Source organism: Natator depressus, chromosome 3 (assembly GCF_965152275.1).
Source record: "Natator depressus isolate rNatDep1 chromosome 3, rNatDep2.hap1, whole genome shotgun sequence".
Lineage (NCBI taxonomy): Eukaryota > Metazoa > Chordata > Testudines > Cheloniidae > Natator > Natator depressus.
Window position 1 is genome coordinate 94742311 of NC_134236.1, and position 15274 is coordinate 94757584.

Below are 15274 nucleotides of genomic sequence, written 5' to 3' on the forward strand. Positions count from 1 at the left end.
CATGGATTTTATTCAGTTAACTGGGAGTCTGGATAATCGAAAGGTCAAGAACCTTTCCACATTGGGACAGGGGCTCATTGTCCTCCTAGGGGTTTCTGCTCTGCCCCCTCACTCACTCTCATAACAGAAGAACTGCAGTGTACTCCCTCTGCTGCTGCAGAGCCAGTGATACCTGATCCCTGCAGGCACCCAATCCTTGCAGATGTAGGGTGTGGCTTTCTGTGGTCCTGGTGGGTCACAGGAGAGATCCCCTAGCCAAGACGCTGCTTTGCCTCACCCAGACTGCAGCTTTCCCTGCACTTTCTACCTGCTGAGACTGGCCCTGCAGCAGCACAGCGGGCCCTCTGCAGCTTTGCTGTCATGGTACCTCTCGCTCAGTCCCATGACAGCAGGGCTGCAGAAGGCTCCCTGCATTGCCACAGAAGCCATTCATAGCAGGGTGGCCTCCCCTGTGGCCATGGGCGACAGCTCCTCCTCCTTGCTGCAGTCCTGGCCAGGGCCTCTACTCTATTATCTGAACCTCTGCATTATCCAAGTCCCTTCCTTGTTCCCCAGCATGAGATATGTGCTGCTGAGGGCATATATCTTGTGCTGGTGGACAAGGAAGGGATTTGGATAATGCAGAGGTTTGAATAATAGGGTTGTTGGGTAAATGGGATTATACGATAGAATACGTCCCTTCTCCAGAATAAGCAAACCAAATTCTTTTAATCTTCCCTTATAGGTTGTTTTCTCGACCTTTAATCATTTTTGGTGTTCTTCTCTGGACTTTCTCCAATTCGTTCACATCTTTCCTGAAATGCGGCACCCAGAACTGGACACAATATTCCAGTTGAGGCCTAATCAGTGCGGAATAGAGTGGAAGGATTACTTCTCATGTCTTGCTTACAACATTCCTGCTAATACATCCTAGAATGTTTGCTTTTTTACAACGGTGTTATACTGTTGACTCATTTAGTTTGAGTGTAGATCAAAGTAATGGTTAGATGTATAAGAGTATATTGGGTGTTTAAACTTCATGAAAACTGAGACGTTATTTGCATTGTTTTTACTTATCTGTTCCTGTTATAATGTAATAAACATTTACATTGTGTATACCCTTGTAACTAAATAACCCATCAAAGAAATCTTGTGAAATGATAATGAAGGTCTCTTACAGAAAATGCTAGTTTCAAAGCAATTGGCCATTATGTATGATGGTCTAAGGTCAAAAGACAAGCCCATGTGGGTAGCTTGTCAACTTGTGTTGTCAGAAGAAGCTATAAATATGGTTTCAAAGAAAGATCTTATCTCTGAACTGTTTGGACTCTTACAGAGAAATGCACCAGATGCAAAGTGGAGATCCCCAGAGACTGTCTGGGTACCTTAAGACTTTTGGGAAACTGGCGGTTTGTTACATCACTGTCACCATTTAGAGTTACAAACTGATTCACCTGTACATATATTTTGCTTTAACCTCTTTTTTTCTTAGCTAATAAACCTTTCATTAGCTTACTACAGAATTGGCTGCCAGTGTTTTTGGTATAAGATCCAAAGTGCCAGTTGATTTAGGGTAAGCGACTGGTCTCTTGGGACTGAGAGAAACCTGATATGTGATTTTTTTTGTTTAAGTGGCCTTTTATCACAAAGTTCAGTTTGTCTGAGTGGCAAGATAGTCTGGAGAGTCTAAGGGGACTGTCTGTGACTCTGTGGAAGACTGGTATAGTGAACCAGTTCACAATTGTTACTGGCTTGGTGAAATTTAAAAGTCCACCATGAGGTAGGCACTCACAGTTGTGATCCATTCCAGACAGCATGACAGGTCCCATACCCTACATGTATAGGAGCATACCCTACATGTATAGGAGCATGGTCAACTCTAACAATAGTACCAATACCACCATCAGAGATAGAATGGTCAAGTCTTGTGACTCTAAGAAATAGTCCAATTTTGAATATGTTGAGTGAGCTGCAGAATACCGCCCCCGCAATAATCTCTGGCTGTAGGATTACCCAGCCTCCACACATTGTGGGAGCAGGATTTTATATTTGTACTATAAGAATTAATGTATGGTTTGATCATCCTGCCAGCCTCCCTTTTTGAATAGCAGAAAGGAATGACCCTCTGGGACATTGGTAGAAACGCATCTGACAGACTGCCACTGTCTGTACTGATGTTAAGGCAGGGACAGACCAAAACAATCCTTATGACTGATTATAGTCACCCTTTTGTTTTAGGGTAAGTCATGTCTACTATGGTTTCCTATATTATAAATTAGGCACTTTAGTTAAATATACATTTCTTTGTTTTAAAGGTTTAGTAAGTAAGAGACAGGATCTTGTATTGTGTCTGTGTTAATGAGATTAGAGGAATGTTGAAGGCCCAGGCCACAATGTGAACTGTTTTGATTACAAGATTTAGTAAGGTTTAATTTACAGTGCCTTTCTTGCTCAACATAAAAACTGCTGTATACCTTTGAAGGTCTCTGTAAAAGACTGTTTGTGTGAATGAGGAATGTATGCATCAGGAAAAGATAAGGTGTGAAGGCCATTGTTATAGCCAGATCTTATAGATCTCCTCAAAAATAACAGCGCAAAGAAGATCCAGTGGACTAAGGCTTGTGAAGAGGACTTTCAAATCCTTAAGGCCCACCTCTGTGGAGAAACAACCTTGTATAGCCCTGACTTCACCAGGGATTTCCTGTTACAAACTCATGCCTCTGATGTGGGATTAGGGACCTTCTTATCCCAGGAGGTGGAAGACAGCGAGCATCCCATCCTCTACATAGCCAGAAGTTGTTCTCAAAGGAGGGGGCTTATTCTGTAATAAGAGAGGCCTGGGTTATGTCATATGCTCCAAAGGCATTGCTGAATATCTGGGCCAAAGAGTTTACTGGCTTTATCTCTGTTTTACCTCTGTATTTGGCACTGGGGTGACCAATGCTGGAATACTGTGTCCAGTTCTAGTGTCCATAATTCAAGAAAAATGTTGATAAATTGGAGAGGATTCAGAGAAGAGCCACAAGAATGATAATAGCACTAGAAAACATGCTTTACAGCAATAGAGTCAAGGAGCTCAATCTGTTTAGTTTAAAGAAAATAAACAGGGGACTTGATTAGTCTCTAAGTAGCTACATGGGGAACAAATATTAAATAATGGGCTCTTCAATCTAGCATAGAAAGGTTTAACAAAATCCAATGGCTGGAAGTTGAAGCTAGACAAATTTAGACTGGAAATAAGGTATACATTTTTAATGGTAAGAATAGTTAATCATTGGAACAATTTTCCAAGGGTCAGTGTGGATTCTCTATAACTGACAATTTTTAAATTGAGATTCGATGTTTTTCTAAAACATAGACCCTAGGAATTATTTTGGGGGAAGTTCTATGGCCTGTGTTATGAAGTAGGTCAGACTGGATGATCACAATGGTGCCTTCTGTCCTTAGAATCTATGAATCATCAAACTTACATCCCTGTATTAAAAGATGAGAGAAGCAAATACATGCTATTTTAAGGTAGTAGTATTAATATAAATGGTGCATTAGAACACACAACATTCATAAAACTAATGTAGGTGCCACTGTATTTGATGGTCATCCTGTTAGTGTACAAAATGGAAATGGAGTTACTAGTGATCAAAATGTATTTTTAAAAATGTATAAAACTGCTGTCTTTGTAGCCTGCTTATTTGTAAGATGTATAGTAAAAGCTGTCATTCAAACAATCAGTGTTTAGAAGATTGAATACTAAAATAACACAAAAAGAAAGGCCAGGGATTTTATTTTCTTATTTCTGGAAATCAGAATGACTGCTTGAATACAATGGTCTATTTTTTCTCACATTTGTTTCTAACTTATATCGGTTTAAGTAAGAGGAAAATCAAGGCCAGTATTCCACTGACACAGCATAGGTTACATGTTGTGATAAATGAAGAGGGGGGTAGCTTCCTTTTATGGACCCAGCCAGCCCGTTAGAGAACTACTAAAAAGGATTTTATAGCTATTTGCTTTACCTGTAAAGTGTTTAAAAAGTCTCCCTGCATAGGTAAAAGGAAGCAAGTGGGCACCTGACCAAAAGAGCCAAGTGGAAGGCTAGAACTTTTTAAAATTGGGAAAACTTCCCCTTTGTCTGTCTGTGGTGTTCTCCCGGAAAGAAGGGACAGAGCAGTTATGCTGTAAGAGCTTGGGCCAGGTATGAAAAATCATTAAATTGTACCTAGAAACTACTCATTTAAAACCCCAGATATGTAAGTAGATCAGGAAATGTCTAGGAAGACGTGATTAGGTTTATCTCTGGTTAGTTCTTTTTGGCTTGTGGACTCCTCTGTGCTAACCCCAAATGCTTTTGTTTTGCTTGTAACCTTTAAGCTGGACCTCAAGAAGGTTATTCTTGATGCTGAATTTTTGTAAGTTTTTTTTTTTTAAATATAGCAATAGCCTGAGTTTTCAAATATATTTTCTTTTTGTTTTTAAATAAAATTTACCTTTTTTAAGAACAGGATTGGATTGTGTCCTAAGAGGTTTGTGCACATGTTTAATTAGCTGGTGGCAACAGCTGATTTCTTTTGTTTTTTTCTCAGCTCTTCCCCAGGGGGTTGGGGGGGTGAAAGGGCTTGAGGATACCCCACAGGAAGGAATTCCCAAGTGCGCCTTTTTGGGTTCTCTAAGGCTTTTTTGCACTTTTGTGGTGGCAGGATCTACCCATCCAAGGTCAGAAAAGCTGTAACCTCGAGAGTTTAATACAAGCCTGGAGGAGCCAGTATTAATTTTTAGAATCCTTGTGGACCCCCACCTTCTGCACTCAAAGTGCCAGAGTGGGGAATCAGCCTTGACACATGTACATCCCAAAGTGAAGTTGGTTATTGTGGATCACTGTCACTCTGTTAATGTTGTTTAGGAGAAATCTCTTGTTTCAGCTGCATCACTTGGTAGATCCTGTCATATGGCTGTTTTGCAGAACCTTAAGTGTAGAAATTACTTTGTTCAATATATACTTTGAGCTGCATTTAACAGGCCAGAAAGAAATGGTTGCAAAAGTCAGGCCACAGCAGGGATGTATCATTCACAATATAATCAAATGTTGGGATGGAGGGTGTGAATGCATTAAGGACACTTGACGACATTTCTTTCTCCCTAATGGATAAATTAAGCAAATGGATCAGTTACCATCTGGTGCGAGAAAAACCAAAGGTGAAATGTTTTCAAGCCTCTAAACAAAAGTAAGGTTCAGAATGGACTATGCACATCACATATGGAAAGCAGATAATTGCAAGAGTAAGAAGAAAACAAATGTCTGACAAGTTTCACAGTAGAGATAAATGGGCTAGATCATTAGCTGGTGTAAATAAGTATATCTCCATTAATTTAAATGGAGCTACACTGATTTACACTAGTTGAGTCTCTGGACCAAGGAAGTTTTATGTTGAACTATCACTGAATGCTAAAAAATATACTTCATAGAGGTGGAGTTGACTTGTAAAATTCATACCTGACTTTCTTCAAGATACACTTAGTCAGGGTTTTACTTCAACTCATGGTAGAGAAGAGGTTAGCTCTAATGATCAGATCCAGATCTGAACTTCATCATAGCTTGATTGAGTTTGGGTCCTCCTCTATTATCATTGAGAGGTAGATACTACAGAGCTTGTTCTTACATCTGGCTCAATGCCGACAAAAACTGTCTACTAGAACAAAATGAAGTTTCTCCCCCTTGATGATAAACTGATATGAATGATGAAAAGATGATGACCAGATACTCAATACAATTAACAACAACAAGGGGGAAAGAATGAAAGCTAAAATAGGGAAAGAACTGGTTAAATTTTAGGTAAGTTAGATGTATTCAAGTCAGCAGAAATTCATCCTAGGGTACTTAAGGAATTAGCTCAAGCAATCTCAGAAGTGTTAGCAATTATCTTTGAAAACTTGTGTAGAATAGGTGAGGTCCTTGAAGCCTGGAGAAGGGAAAACATAACACCTGTCTTTAAAAAGAGAAACAAAGAAGACCTGGGGAATTATAGACCATAATCTTGATATCTGGCAAGCTACTGTAAAAATATTAAACAATGAATTTGTAAGCACTATTATAAAAAGGAGCCAGCATGGATTTTTCAAAAACAAATGAAGCCAAACCAACCTAATTTCCTTCTGTGACTGGGTTGCTGGCCTAGTGGATGGGAGTAGTAGATGTGATATCTTGATTTTTAGTAAGGCTTCTGACATGCTTTCACATGACATTCTCATAAGCAAATGAAGGAAACGTGGTCTAGATGAAATTACTATAAGGTGGTGTCACGGGAATGGAGGCTTTACTCACGGCTGGAGTGCCTCTTTCTGGATGCATCTGCGGATTAGCTCGCCAGGCCAATGCCCCTTCCTGCAGTTGCAGTCCATCGCTTTCCCTGCCTTGCTTGCTTGGGACTTCACTGCTCCCACTTCATGGGACCCACGGTCTCAGGCAGTCTTTCCTCCCACTGCTTCTTAATGGTGCCACTGCCCAGTGGCTGATAAGGGAACCCAGGCCCATTCTCTACAGTGGGTTCCAGCCCATGGACCCTACCACAAGCAGTCAATGTCTGCACAGTCCTGAACCATACTGGTATATCCCTAGGCTACTCCCTATCTTGCCTTCTCTCACTCTGAGAGTAACTGCTGTTTCTTTCTGCAGCTCCCTTCTGCTCTCAGCTACTGGGCTTTATACAGGCCCCTCCTGTTCCTGTCTGGCTGAGCCTCATCACTAATTGGTCCTTGCTTCCTGGCTCCTCCTCCAGGTGCAGCCTAGGTGGTTAATTGGTCCACCTGGGCACCTTAACCCCTTCAGATCTTGTGTGGGTTGGACAGCTCATCTCAGGTGGGTGCACAACTCGTTGAAAGACCGTACTCAAAGAGGAGTTATCAATGGTTCTCTGTCAAATGGGTGGTGGGGGGAGGATGTATCTAGTGGGATCTCACAGGGGTCAGTCCTGGGTCTATTATCAATATTTACATTAATGACTTGGATAATGGAGTGGAGAATGCGCTTATAAAATTTGCAGATGACACCAAACTGGAAGAGGCTGCAAGCATTTTAGAGGACAGAATTAGAATTCCAAACAGCTTTGACAAATTGGTCTGAATTCAACAAAATGAAAATTTATTAAAGACAAGTGCAAAATACTTAATAGAGGAAAGAAACAACCAAATGCAAAACTACAAAATGGGAATAACTGGCTAGATGGTAGTACTGCTGAAAAGGATCCTGGTGTTCTAGTTGAGCACAAATTGCATGAGTCAACAATGTGATGCAGCTGAGAAAAAGGCTAATATCATTCTGGGGTGCATTAACAGAAGTGTCCTATGTGAGGAACAGGAGTTAATTGTCCCGCTCTACTCTGCACTCATGAGGCCTCAGCTGGAGTACTGTGTCCAGTTCTGTGCACCACAATTTAGGAAAGCTGTGGACAAACTGGAGAGAATCCAGTGGAGAGCAACAAAAATGAAGAAAGGTTAAAAAATCTGGGCATGTTTAGTCTTGAGGAAAGAGGATTGAGGGTGGGTCTGATAAGAGTCTTCCAATATGTTAAGGGATGTTGTTAAGAGGTCTGTGATCAATTGTTCTCTGTGTCCACTGAAGGTAGGCCAAGAAGAAATGGGCTTAATCTGCAGCAAGGGAGACTTAGGTTAGATATTAGGAAAAACTTTCTAACTTGAATGGTGTAATATGCTTCCAAGATAAAAAAGAAAAGGAGGACTTGTGGCACCTTGGAGACTAACAAATTTATTTGAGCATAAGCTTTTGTGAGCTACAGCTCACTTCATCGGATGCATGCAGTGGAAAATACAGTGGGGAGATTTATATACACAGAGAACATGAAACAATGGGTGTTACCATACACACTGTAACGAGAGTGATCAGGTAAGGTGAGCTATTACCAGCAGGAGAGTGGGGGGGGGGAGAGTGGAAACCTTTTGTAGTGATAATCAAGGTGGGCCATTTCCAGCAGTTGACAAGAACGTCTGAGGAACAGCCGGGGGAGGGGAAGGATAAACATGGGGAAATAGTTTTACTTTGTGTAATGATCCATTAATTATATCCAGTTTGCAAATTAATTCCAATTCAGCAGTCTCTCGTTGGAGTCTGTTTTTGAAGTTTTTTTGTTGAAGAATTGCCAATTTTAGGTCTGTAATGGAGTGACCAAAGAGATTGAAGTGTTCGCCGACTGGTTTTTATTCTTTTACGTAGAGACTGTCCAGTTTGGCCAATGTACATGGCAGAGGGGCATTGCTGGCACATGATGGCATATATCACATTGGTAGATGTGCAGGTGAACGAACTTCTGATAGTGTGGCTGATGTGATTAGGCCCTATGATGGTGTCCCCTGAATAGATATGTGGACACAGCTGGCAACGGGCTTTGTTGCAAGGATAGGTTCCTGGGTTAGTGGTTCTGTTGTGTGGTGTGTGGTTGCTGGTGAGTATTTGCTTCAGGTTGGGGGGCTGTCTGTAAGCAAGGACTGGCCTATCTCCCAAGATCTGTGAGAGTCATGGGTCATCCTTCAGGATAGGTTGTAGATCCTTGATGATGCGCTGGAGAGGTTTTAGTTGGGGGCTGAAGGTGATGGCTAGTGGCGATCTGTTATTTTCTTTGTTGGGCCTGTCCTGTAGTAGGTGACTTCTGGGTACTCTTCTGGCTCTGTCAATCTGTTTCTTCACTTCAGCAGGTGGGTATTATAGTTGTAAGAACGCTTGATAGAGATCTTGTAGGTGTTTGTCTCTGTCTGAAGGGTTGGAGCAAATGTGGTTGTATCTTAGAGCTTGGCTGTAGACAATGGATCGTGTGGTGTGGTCTGGATGAAAGCTGGAGGCATGTAGGTAGGAATAGCGGTCAGTAGGTTTCCGGTATAGGGTGGTGTTTATGTGACCATCGCTTATTCGCACCATAGTGTCCAGGAATTGGATCTCTTGTGTGGACTGGTCCAGGCTGAGGTTGATGGTTGGATGGAAATTGGTTGAAATCATGGTGGAATTCCTCAAGGGCTTCTTTTCCATGGGTCCAGATGATGAAGATGTCATCAATGTAGCGCAAGTAGAGTAGGGGCATTAGGGGACAAGAGCTGAGGAAGCGTTGTTCTAAGTCAGCCATAAAAATGTTGGCATACTATGCGGCCATGCGGGTACCCATAGCAGTGCCGCTGATTTGAAGGTATACATTGTCCCCAAATGTGAAATAGTTATGGGTGAGGACAAAGTCACAAAGTTCAGCCACCAGGTTTGCTGTGATATTATCGGGGATACTGTTCCTGATGGCTTGTAGTCCATCTTTGTGTGAAATGTTGGTGTAGAGGGCTTCTACATCCATAGTGGCTAGGATGGTGTTTTCAGGAAGATCACCGATGGATTGTAGTTTCCTCAGGAAGTCAGTGGTGTCTCGAAGATAGCTGGGAGTGCTGGTAGCGTAGGGCCTGAGGAGGGAGTCTACATAGCCAGACAATCCTGCTGTCAGGGTGCCAATGCCTGAGATGATGGGGCGTCCAGGATTTCCAGGTTTATGGATCTTGGGTAGCAGATAGAATACCCCTGTTTGGGGTTCCAGGGGTGTGTCTGTGCGGATTTGTCGTTGGAGGTTTTTAAGAAGGGGTTGGACAAACACCTGTCAGGGCTGGTCTAAGTTTACTTGGTCCTGCCACAGCACAGTGGAATGGACATAATGAGGTCCTTTCCAGCCCTACATTTCTATTATTCTAATTCTATAGAAGATGCTATAATTGCTGTTGCTAACATTTGTTGAACAGTTGGAAATTCAAGATGACAAAAATTCAACAGGAAGAGAATTTGGGCGATTATTATAACTGCAATTAATTTTTCTAGTGTGAGATCTTCAACCCACATGACGTTTGCCACTTTAGCCACACATTTCCTGTCAAAGCTGCTCCATGAGAGCAGGAAGCATTCTTTAGGGAGTCCAGTAGGTGCACTCAGAGGCCATCACAAGTGTGGTAGTGGGAAATTGCACTGAGATCAAACACTCTAGGGATTACTTTGTTGCTATTTTTTCCCCAAGATGACTGTATTTAATTTAAAAAATCTACTCTTTTATATGATCAAGATGTCATATAAGAAATTCCAGCAAATCTAGAACTACCATGGAGCTGCATTTTACTGTTTTCGTAATAAAGATATTTTAAATGCAATTTGATTCTGAGAACACTCTATAACTGCAGTAGAATCATTTGCACTTGATTTAGATTAGGGATTTTATCTCAAAGTAGATCCTATTTGGCTTCATATGGTAGTGCTGGTGGGTAAGGTCTAATTATGTTACTATACTGTGAATGGTTGGTTGAGACAAAGAAATCTCATCCCCATCAGTGATGCATTCAGTCCAGCAGTTACTCTTGTTTTGAATTGGGCCTGGTAGCCTCTAGGGTTAATGACTGACATGTCAGTGTGTTGACATGAGCCAGCACCAATTCTCTGGTCTGACACCTCTTCTACCTCTGAATATTAATGGTGAGTGACCCAGCGGAATGAATGAAAAGTACACAGATCCCTCTGGGCTCTGTGCAGCTGCTCCGAGATGACAGCAGAACTTGCCCAGGAGGGGACACAAACCCATAAGGCCATCTGGTAATATATAGTAAGCTTAATCTGTTCATTGGCTTGGCCAAATATTTGGCAAATCAAAAGCTGACAAGAAAGGATTTTGTGATATTTATGCTTAATGTAATAAAAGCATCACAGAGAGAAGCAGCCTCCATTGATGTATCATGCCAGAATAGACAAGATTATGAGATGGGAGGGTGGGGTAGAAAAGTTTACCCCTGATTTAGTCAAGTACACATAATGGTAGACAAAGCTAGTAATTAGTATAGAATTAAACTGCAACAAAATTAAGTTCAAATAAAGTAGAGTATCAGATATAACCTTGGTGTTTCTGGGATTATAATTCAACTTCCTAAAACATCCGGTTGTGCCCAGTTCAAGAAATCACTGCAATAGAGCACCCTCAAATCAGTGATGAATGAGCTAATCATTGAGATTTGGCTGAACTGTATGTAGTATTCTTATACAATATTTTTGAGAGGAACAGTATGCCTTGGAATAGTATGGATCTGTAATATGTAATGTTATTACATATTGGAACAGTATGTAATGTTATTTTACAGATTCATAATACTGACTGCCTAGTGAGAGTCTTAGCCCTGGTCTACACTAGGACTTTAGGTCGAATTTAGCAGCATTAAATCGATGTAAACCTGCACCCGTCCACATGATGAAGCCCTTTATTTTGACTTAAAGGGCTCTTAAAATCGATTTCCTGACTCCACCCCAGACAAGTGGATTAGCGCTTAAATCGGCCTTGCCAGGTCGAATTTGGGGTACTGTGGACACAATTCGACGGTATTGGCCTCCGGGAGCTATCCCAGAGTGCTCCATTTTGACCGCTCTGGACAGCACTCTCAACTCAGATGCACTGGCCAGGTAGACAGGAAAAGAACCGCGAACTTTTGAATCTCATTTCCTGTTTGGCCAGCGTGGCAAGCTGCAGGTGACCATGCAGAGCTCATCAGCAGAGGTGACCATGATGGAGCCCCAGAATCGCAAAAGAGCTCCAGCATGGACCGAACGGGAGGTACGGGATCTGATCGCTGTATGGGGAGAGGAATCCGTGCTATCAGAACTCCGTTCCAGTTTTCGAAATGCCAAAACCTTTGTCAAAATCTCCCAGGGCATGAAGGACAGAGGCCATAACAGGGAGCTGAAGCAGTGCCGCGTGAAACTGAAGGAGCTGAGGCAAGCCTACCAGAAAACCAGAGAGGCGAACGGCCGCTCCGGGTCAGAGCCCCAAACATGCTGCTTCTATGATGAGCTGCATGCCATTTTAGGGGGTTCAGCCACCACTACCCCAGCCGTGTTGTTTGACTCCTTCAATGGAGATGGAGGCAATACGGAAGCAGGTTTTGGGGACGAAGAAGATGATGATGATGATGAGGTTGTCGATAGCTCACAGCAAGCAAGCAGAGAAACCGGTTTTCCCGACAGCCAGGAACTGTTTCTCACCCTGGACCTGGAGCCAGTACCCCCTGAGCCCACCCAAGGCTGCCTCCTGGGCCCAGCAGGCGGAGAAGGGACCTCCGGTGAGTGTACCTTTTAAAATACTATACATGGTTTAAAAGCAAGCATGTGAAAGGATTACTTTCTCCTGGCATTCGCGGCTCTCCTGGATATACTCCCAAAGCCTTTGCAAAAGGTTTCTGGGGAGGGCAGACTTATTGCGTCCTTCATGGTAGGACACTTTACCACTCCAGGCCAGTAACACGTACTCGGGAATCATTGTACAACAAAGCATTGCAGTGTATGTTTGCTGGCGTTCAGACAACATCCGTTCTTTATCTCTCTGTGTTATCCTCAGGAGAGTGAGATATAATCAATGGTCACCTGGTTAAAATAGGGTGCTTTTCTTCAGGGGACACTCAGAGGAGCCCATTCCTGCTGGGCTGTTTGCCTGCGGCTGAACAGAAATGTTCCCCGCTGTTAGCCACAGGGAGGGGGGAGGGTTGAGGGGGTAGCCACGCGGTGGGGGGAGGCAAAATGCGACCTTGTAACAAAAGCACATGTGCTATGTATGTAATGTTAACAGCAAGGTTTACCCTGAAAGAGTGTAGCCAGTGTTTTATACAATGTGTCTTTTTAAATACCGCTGTCCCTTTTTTTTTCTCCACCAGCTGCATGTGTTTCAATGATCACAGGATCTTCTCCTTCCCAGAGGCTAGTGAAGATTAGAAAGAAAAAAAAACGTACTCGAGATGAAATGTTCTCCGAGCTCATGCTGTCCTCCCACACTGACAGAGCACAGACGAATGCGTGGAGGCAAATAATGTCAGAGTGCAGGAAAGCACAAAATGACCGGGAGGAGAGGTGGTGGGCTGAAGCTGAAAGGTGGCGGCAGCATGATGAGAGGAGGCAGGATTCAATGCTGAGGCTGCTGGAGGATCAAACCAGTATGCTCCAGTGTATGGTTGAGCTGCAGCAAAGGCAGCTGGAGCACAGACTGCCACTACAGCCCGTGTAACCAACCGCCCTCCTCCCCAAGTTCCATAGCCTCCTCACCCAGACGCCCAAGAACGCGGTGGGGGGGCCACCGGCCAACCAGCCACTGCACCACAGAGGATTGCCCAAAAAAAAGAAGGCTGTCATTCAATAAATTTTAAAGTTGTAAACTTTTTAAGTGCTGTGTGGCATTTTCCTTCCCTCCTCCACCACCTCTCCTGGGCTACCTTGGTAGTCTTCCCCCTATTTGTGTGATGAATGAATAAAGAATGCATAAATGTGAAGCAACAATGACTTTATTGCCTCTGCAAGCGGTGATCGAAGGGAGGAGGAGAGGGTGCTTAGCTTACAGGGAAGTAGAGTGAACCAAGGGGCAGGGGGTTTCATCAAGGAGAAACAAACAGAACTTTCACACCGTAGCCTGGCCAGTCATGAAACTGGTTTTCAAAGCTTCTCTGATGCGTACCGTGCCCTCCTGTGCTCTTCTAACCGCCCTGGTGTCTGGCTGCGCATAACCAGCAGCCAGGCGATTTGCCTCAACCTCCCACCCCACCATAAACGTCTCCCCCTTACTCTCACAGATATTGTGGAGCACACAGCAAGCAGTAATAACAGTGGGAATATTGGTTTTGCTGAGGTCTAAGCGAGTCAGTAAACTGCGCCAGCGCGCCTTTAAACGTCCAAATGCACATTCTACCACCATTCTGCACTTGCTCAGCCTGTAGTTGAACAGCTCCTGACTACTGTCCAGGCTGCCTGTGTACGGCTTCATGAGCCATGGCATTAAGGGGTAGGCTGGGTCCCCAAGGATACATATAGGCATTTCAACATCACCAACAGTTATTTTCTGGTCTGGGAATAAAGTCCCTTCTTGCAGCTTTTGAAACAGACCAGAGTTCCTGAAGATGCGAGCGTCATGTACCTTTCCCGGCCATCCCACGTTGATGTTGGTGAAACGTCCCTTGTGATCCACCAGAGCTTGCAGCACTATTGAAAAGTACCCCTTGCGGTTTATGTACTCGCCAGCTTGGTGCTCCGGTGCCAAGATAGGGATATGGGTTCCGTCTATGGCCCCACCACAGTTAGGGAATCCCATTGCAGCAAAGCCATCCACTATGACCTGCACATTTCCCAGGGTCACTACCCTTGATATCAGCAGATCTTTGATTGCGTGGGCTACTTGCATCACAGCAGCCCCAACAGTAGATTTGCCAACTCCACATTGATTCCCAACTGACCGGTAGCTGTCTGGCGTTGCAAGCTTCCACAGGGCTATTGCCGCTCGCTTCTCAACTGTGAGGGCTGCTCTCATCTTGGTATTCATGCGCTTCAGGGCAGGGGAAAGCAAGTCACAAAGTTCCATGAAAGTGCCCTTACGCATGCGAAAGTTTCGCAGCCACTGGGAATCGTCCCAGACCTGCAACACTATGCGGTCCCACCAGTCTGTGCTTGTTTCCCGAGCCCAGAATCGGCGTTCCACAGCATGAACCTGCCCCATTAGCACCATGATGCATGCATTGGCAGGGCCCATGCTTTCAGAGAAATCTGTGTCCATGTCCTGATCGCTCACGTGACCGCGCTGACGTCGCCTCCTCGCCCGGTATCGCTTTGCCAGGTTCTGGTGCTGCATATACTGCTGGATAATGCGTGTGGTGTTTAATGTGCTCCTAATTGACAAAGTGAGCTGAGCGGCCTCCATGCTTGCCTTGGTATGGCGTCCGCACAGAAAAAAGGCGCGGAACGATTGTCTGCCGTTGCTCTGACGGAGGGAGGGGCGACTGACGACACGGCTTACAGGGTTGGCTTCAGGGAGCTAAAATCAACAAAGGGGGTGGCTTTACATCAAGGAGTATTTCAGGCAGGACTTCATGGAGGGTTCCAATAAGAAATGGTGCACCTAAGTTATTGTTCTTATTGGAACAAGGAGGTTAGCCTGGCCTCTGATTGATACATGGCTAGATTTACCTCGCTGCACCTTCTCTGTGAGTGACTGCAGTGTGACCTAGAGAAATGAGTCCCCTAGATGGGGGAGGAGGCAAATGAGTACAAAACAAATCTGGTCTATTTCTTGTTTTGATCCACTCCATCTATCTTTTACATCTTTGGCTGGCAGCAGACGGTGCAGAAGGACTGCATGCCATCCACATCTCATGGCTGCTCGGCAGAAGATGGTACAGTACGACTGCTAGCCATCCTCATCTCTTGCCTGCCCGGCAGAAGATGGGACAATACGACTGCTAGCCATCATCATCTCTTGCCTGCCCG

General features: G+C 44.0%; 1 protein-coding gene across 1 annotated transcript; it reads left to right on the top strand.

Moving 5' to 3' along the window:
* The first annotated feature begins 11690 nt into the window (after window positions 1–11690).
* On the top strand, window positions 11691–13120 carry LOC141984509 (uncharacterized). Its single transcript, XM_074947592.1, has 2 exons — window positions 11691–12096; window positions 12685–13120. Exons 1-2 carry the CDS (start codon window positions 11691–11693, stop codon window positions 13029–13031), a joined length of 753 nt encoding a protein of 250 aa, XP_074803693.1. The 3' UTR covers window positions 13032–13120.
* Window positions 13121–15274: the final 2154 nt, after the last annotated feature.

Bases quoted from the DNA above. Each gene is read 5' to 3' on its own strand.
- LOC141984509 (XM_074947592.1), top strand. From the start codon at position 11,691: ATGAAGGACAGAGGCCATAACAGGGAGCTGAAGCAGTGCCGCGTGAAA. The intron at 12,097-12,684 runs GTGAGTGTACCT...TTTCTCCACCAG, and splicing joins AGGCGGAGAAGGGACCTCCG to CTGCATGTGTTTCAATGATC.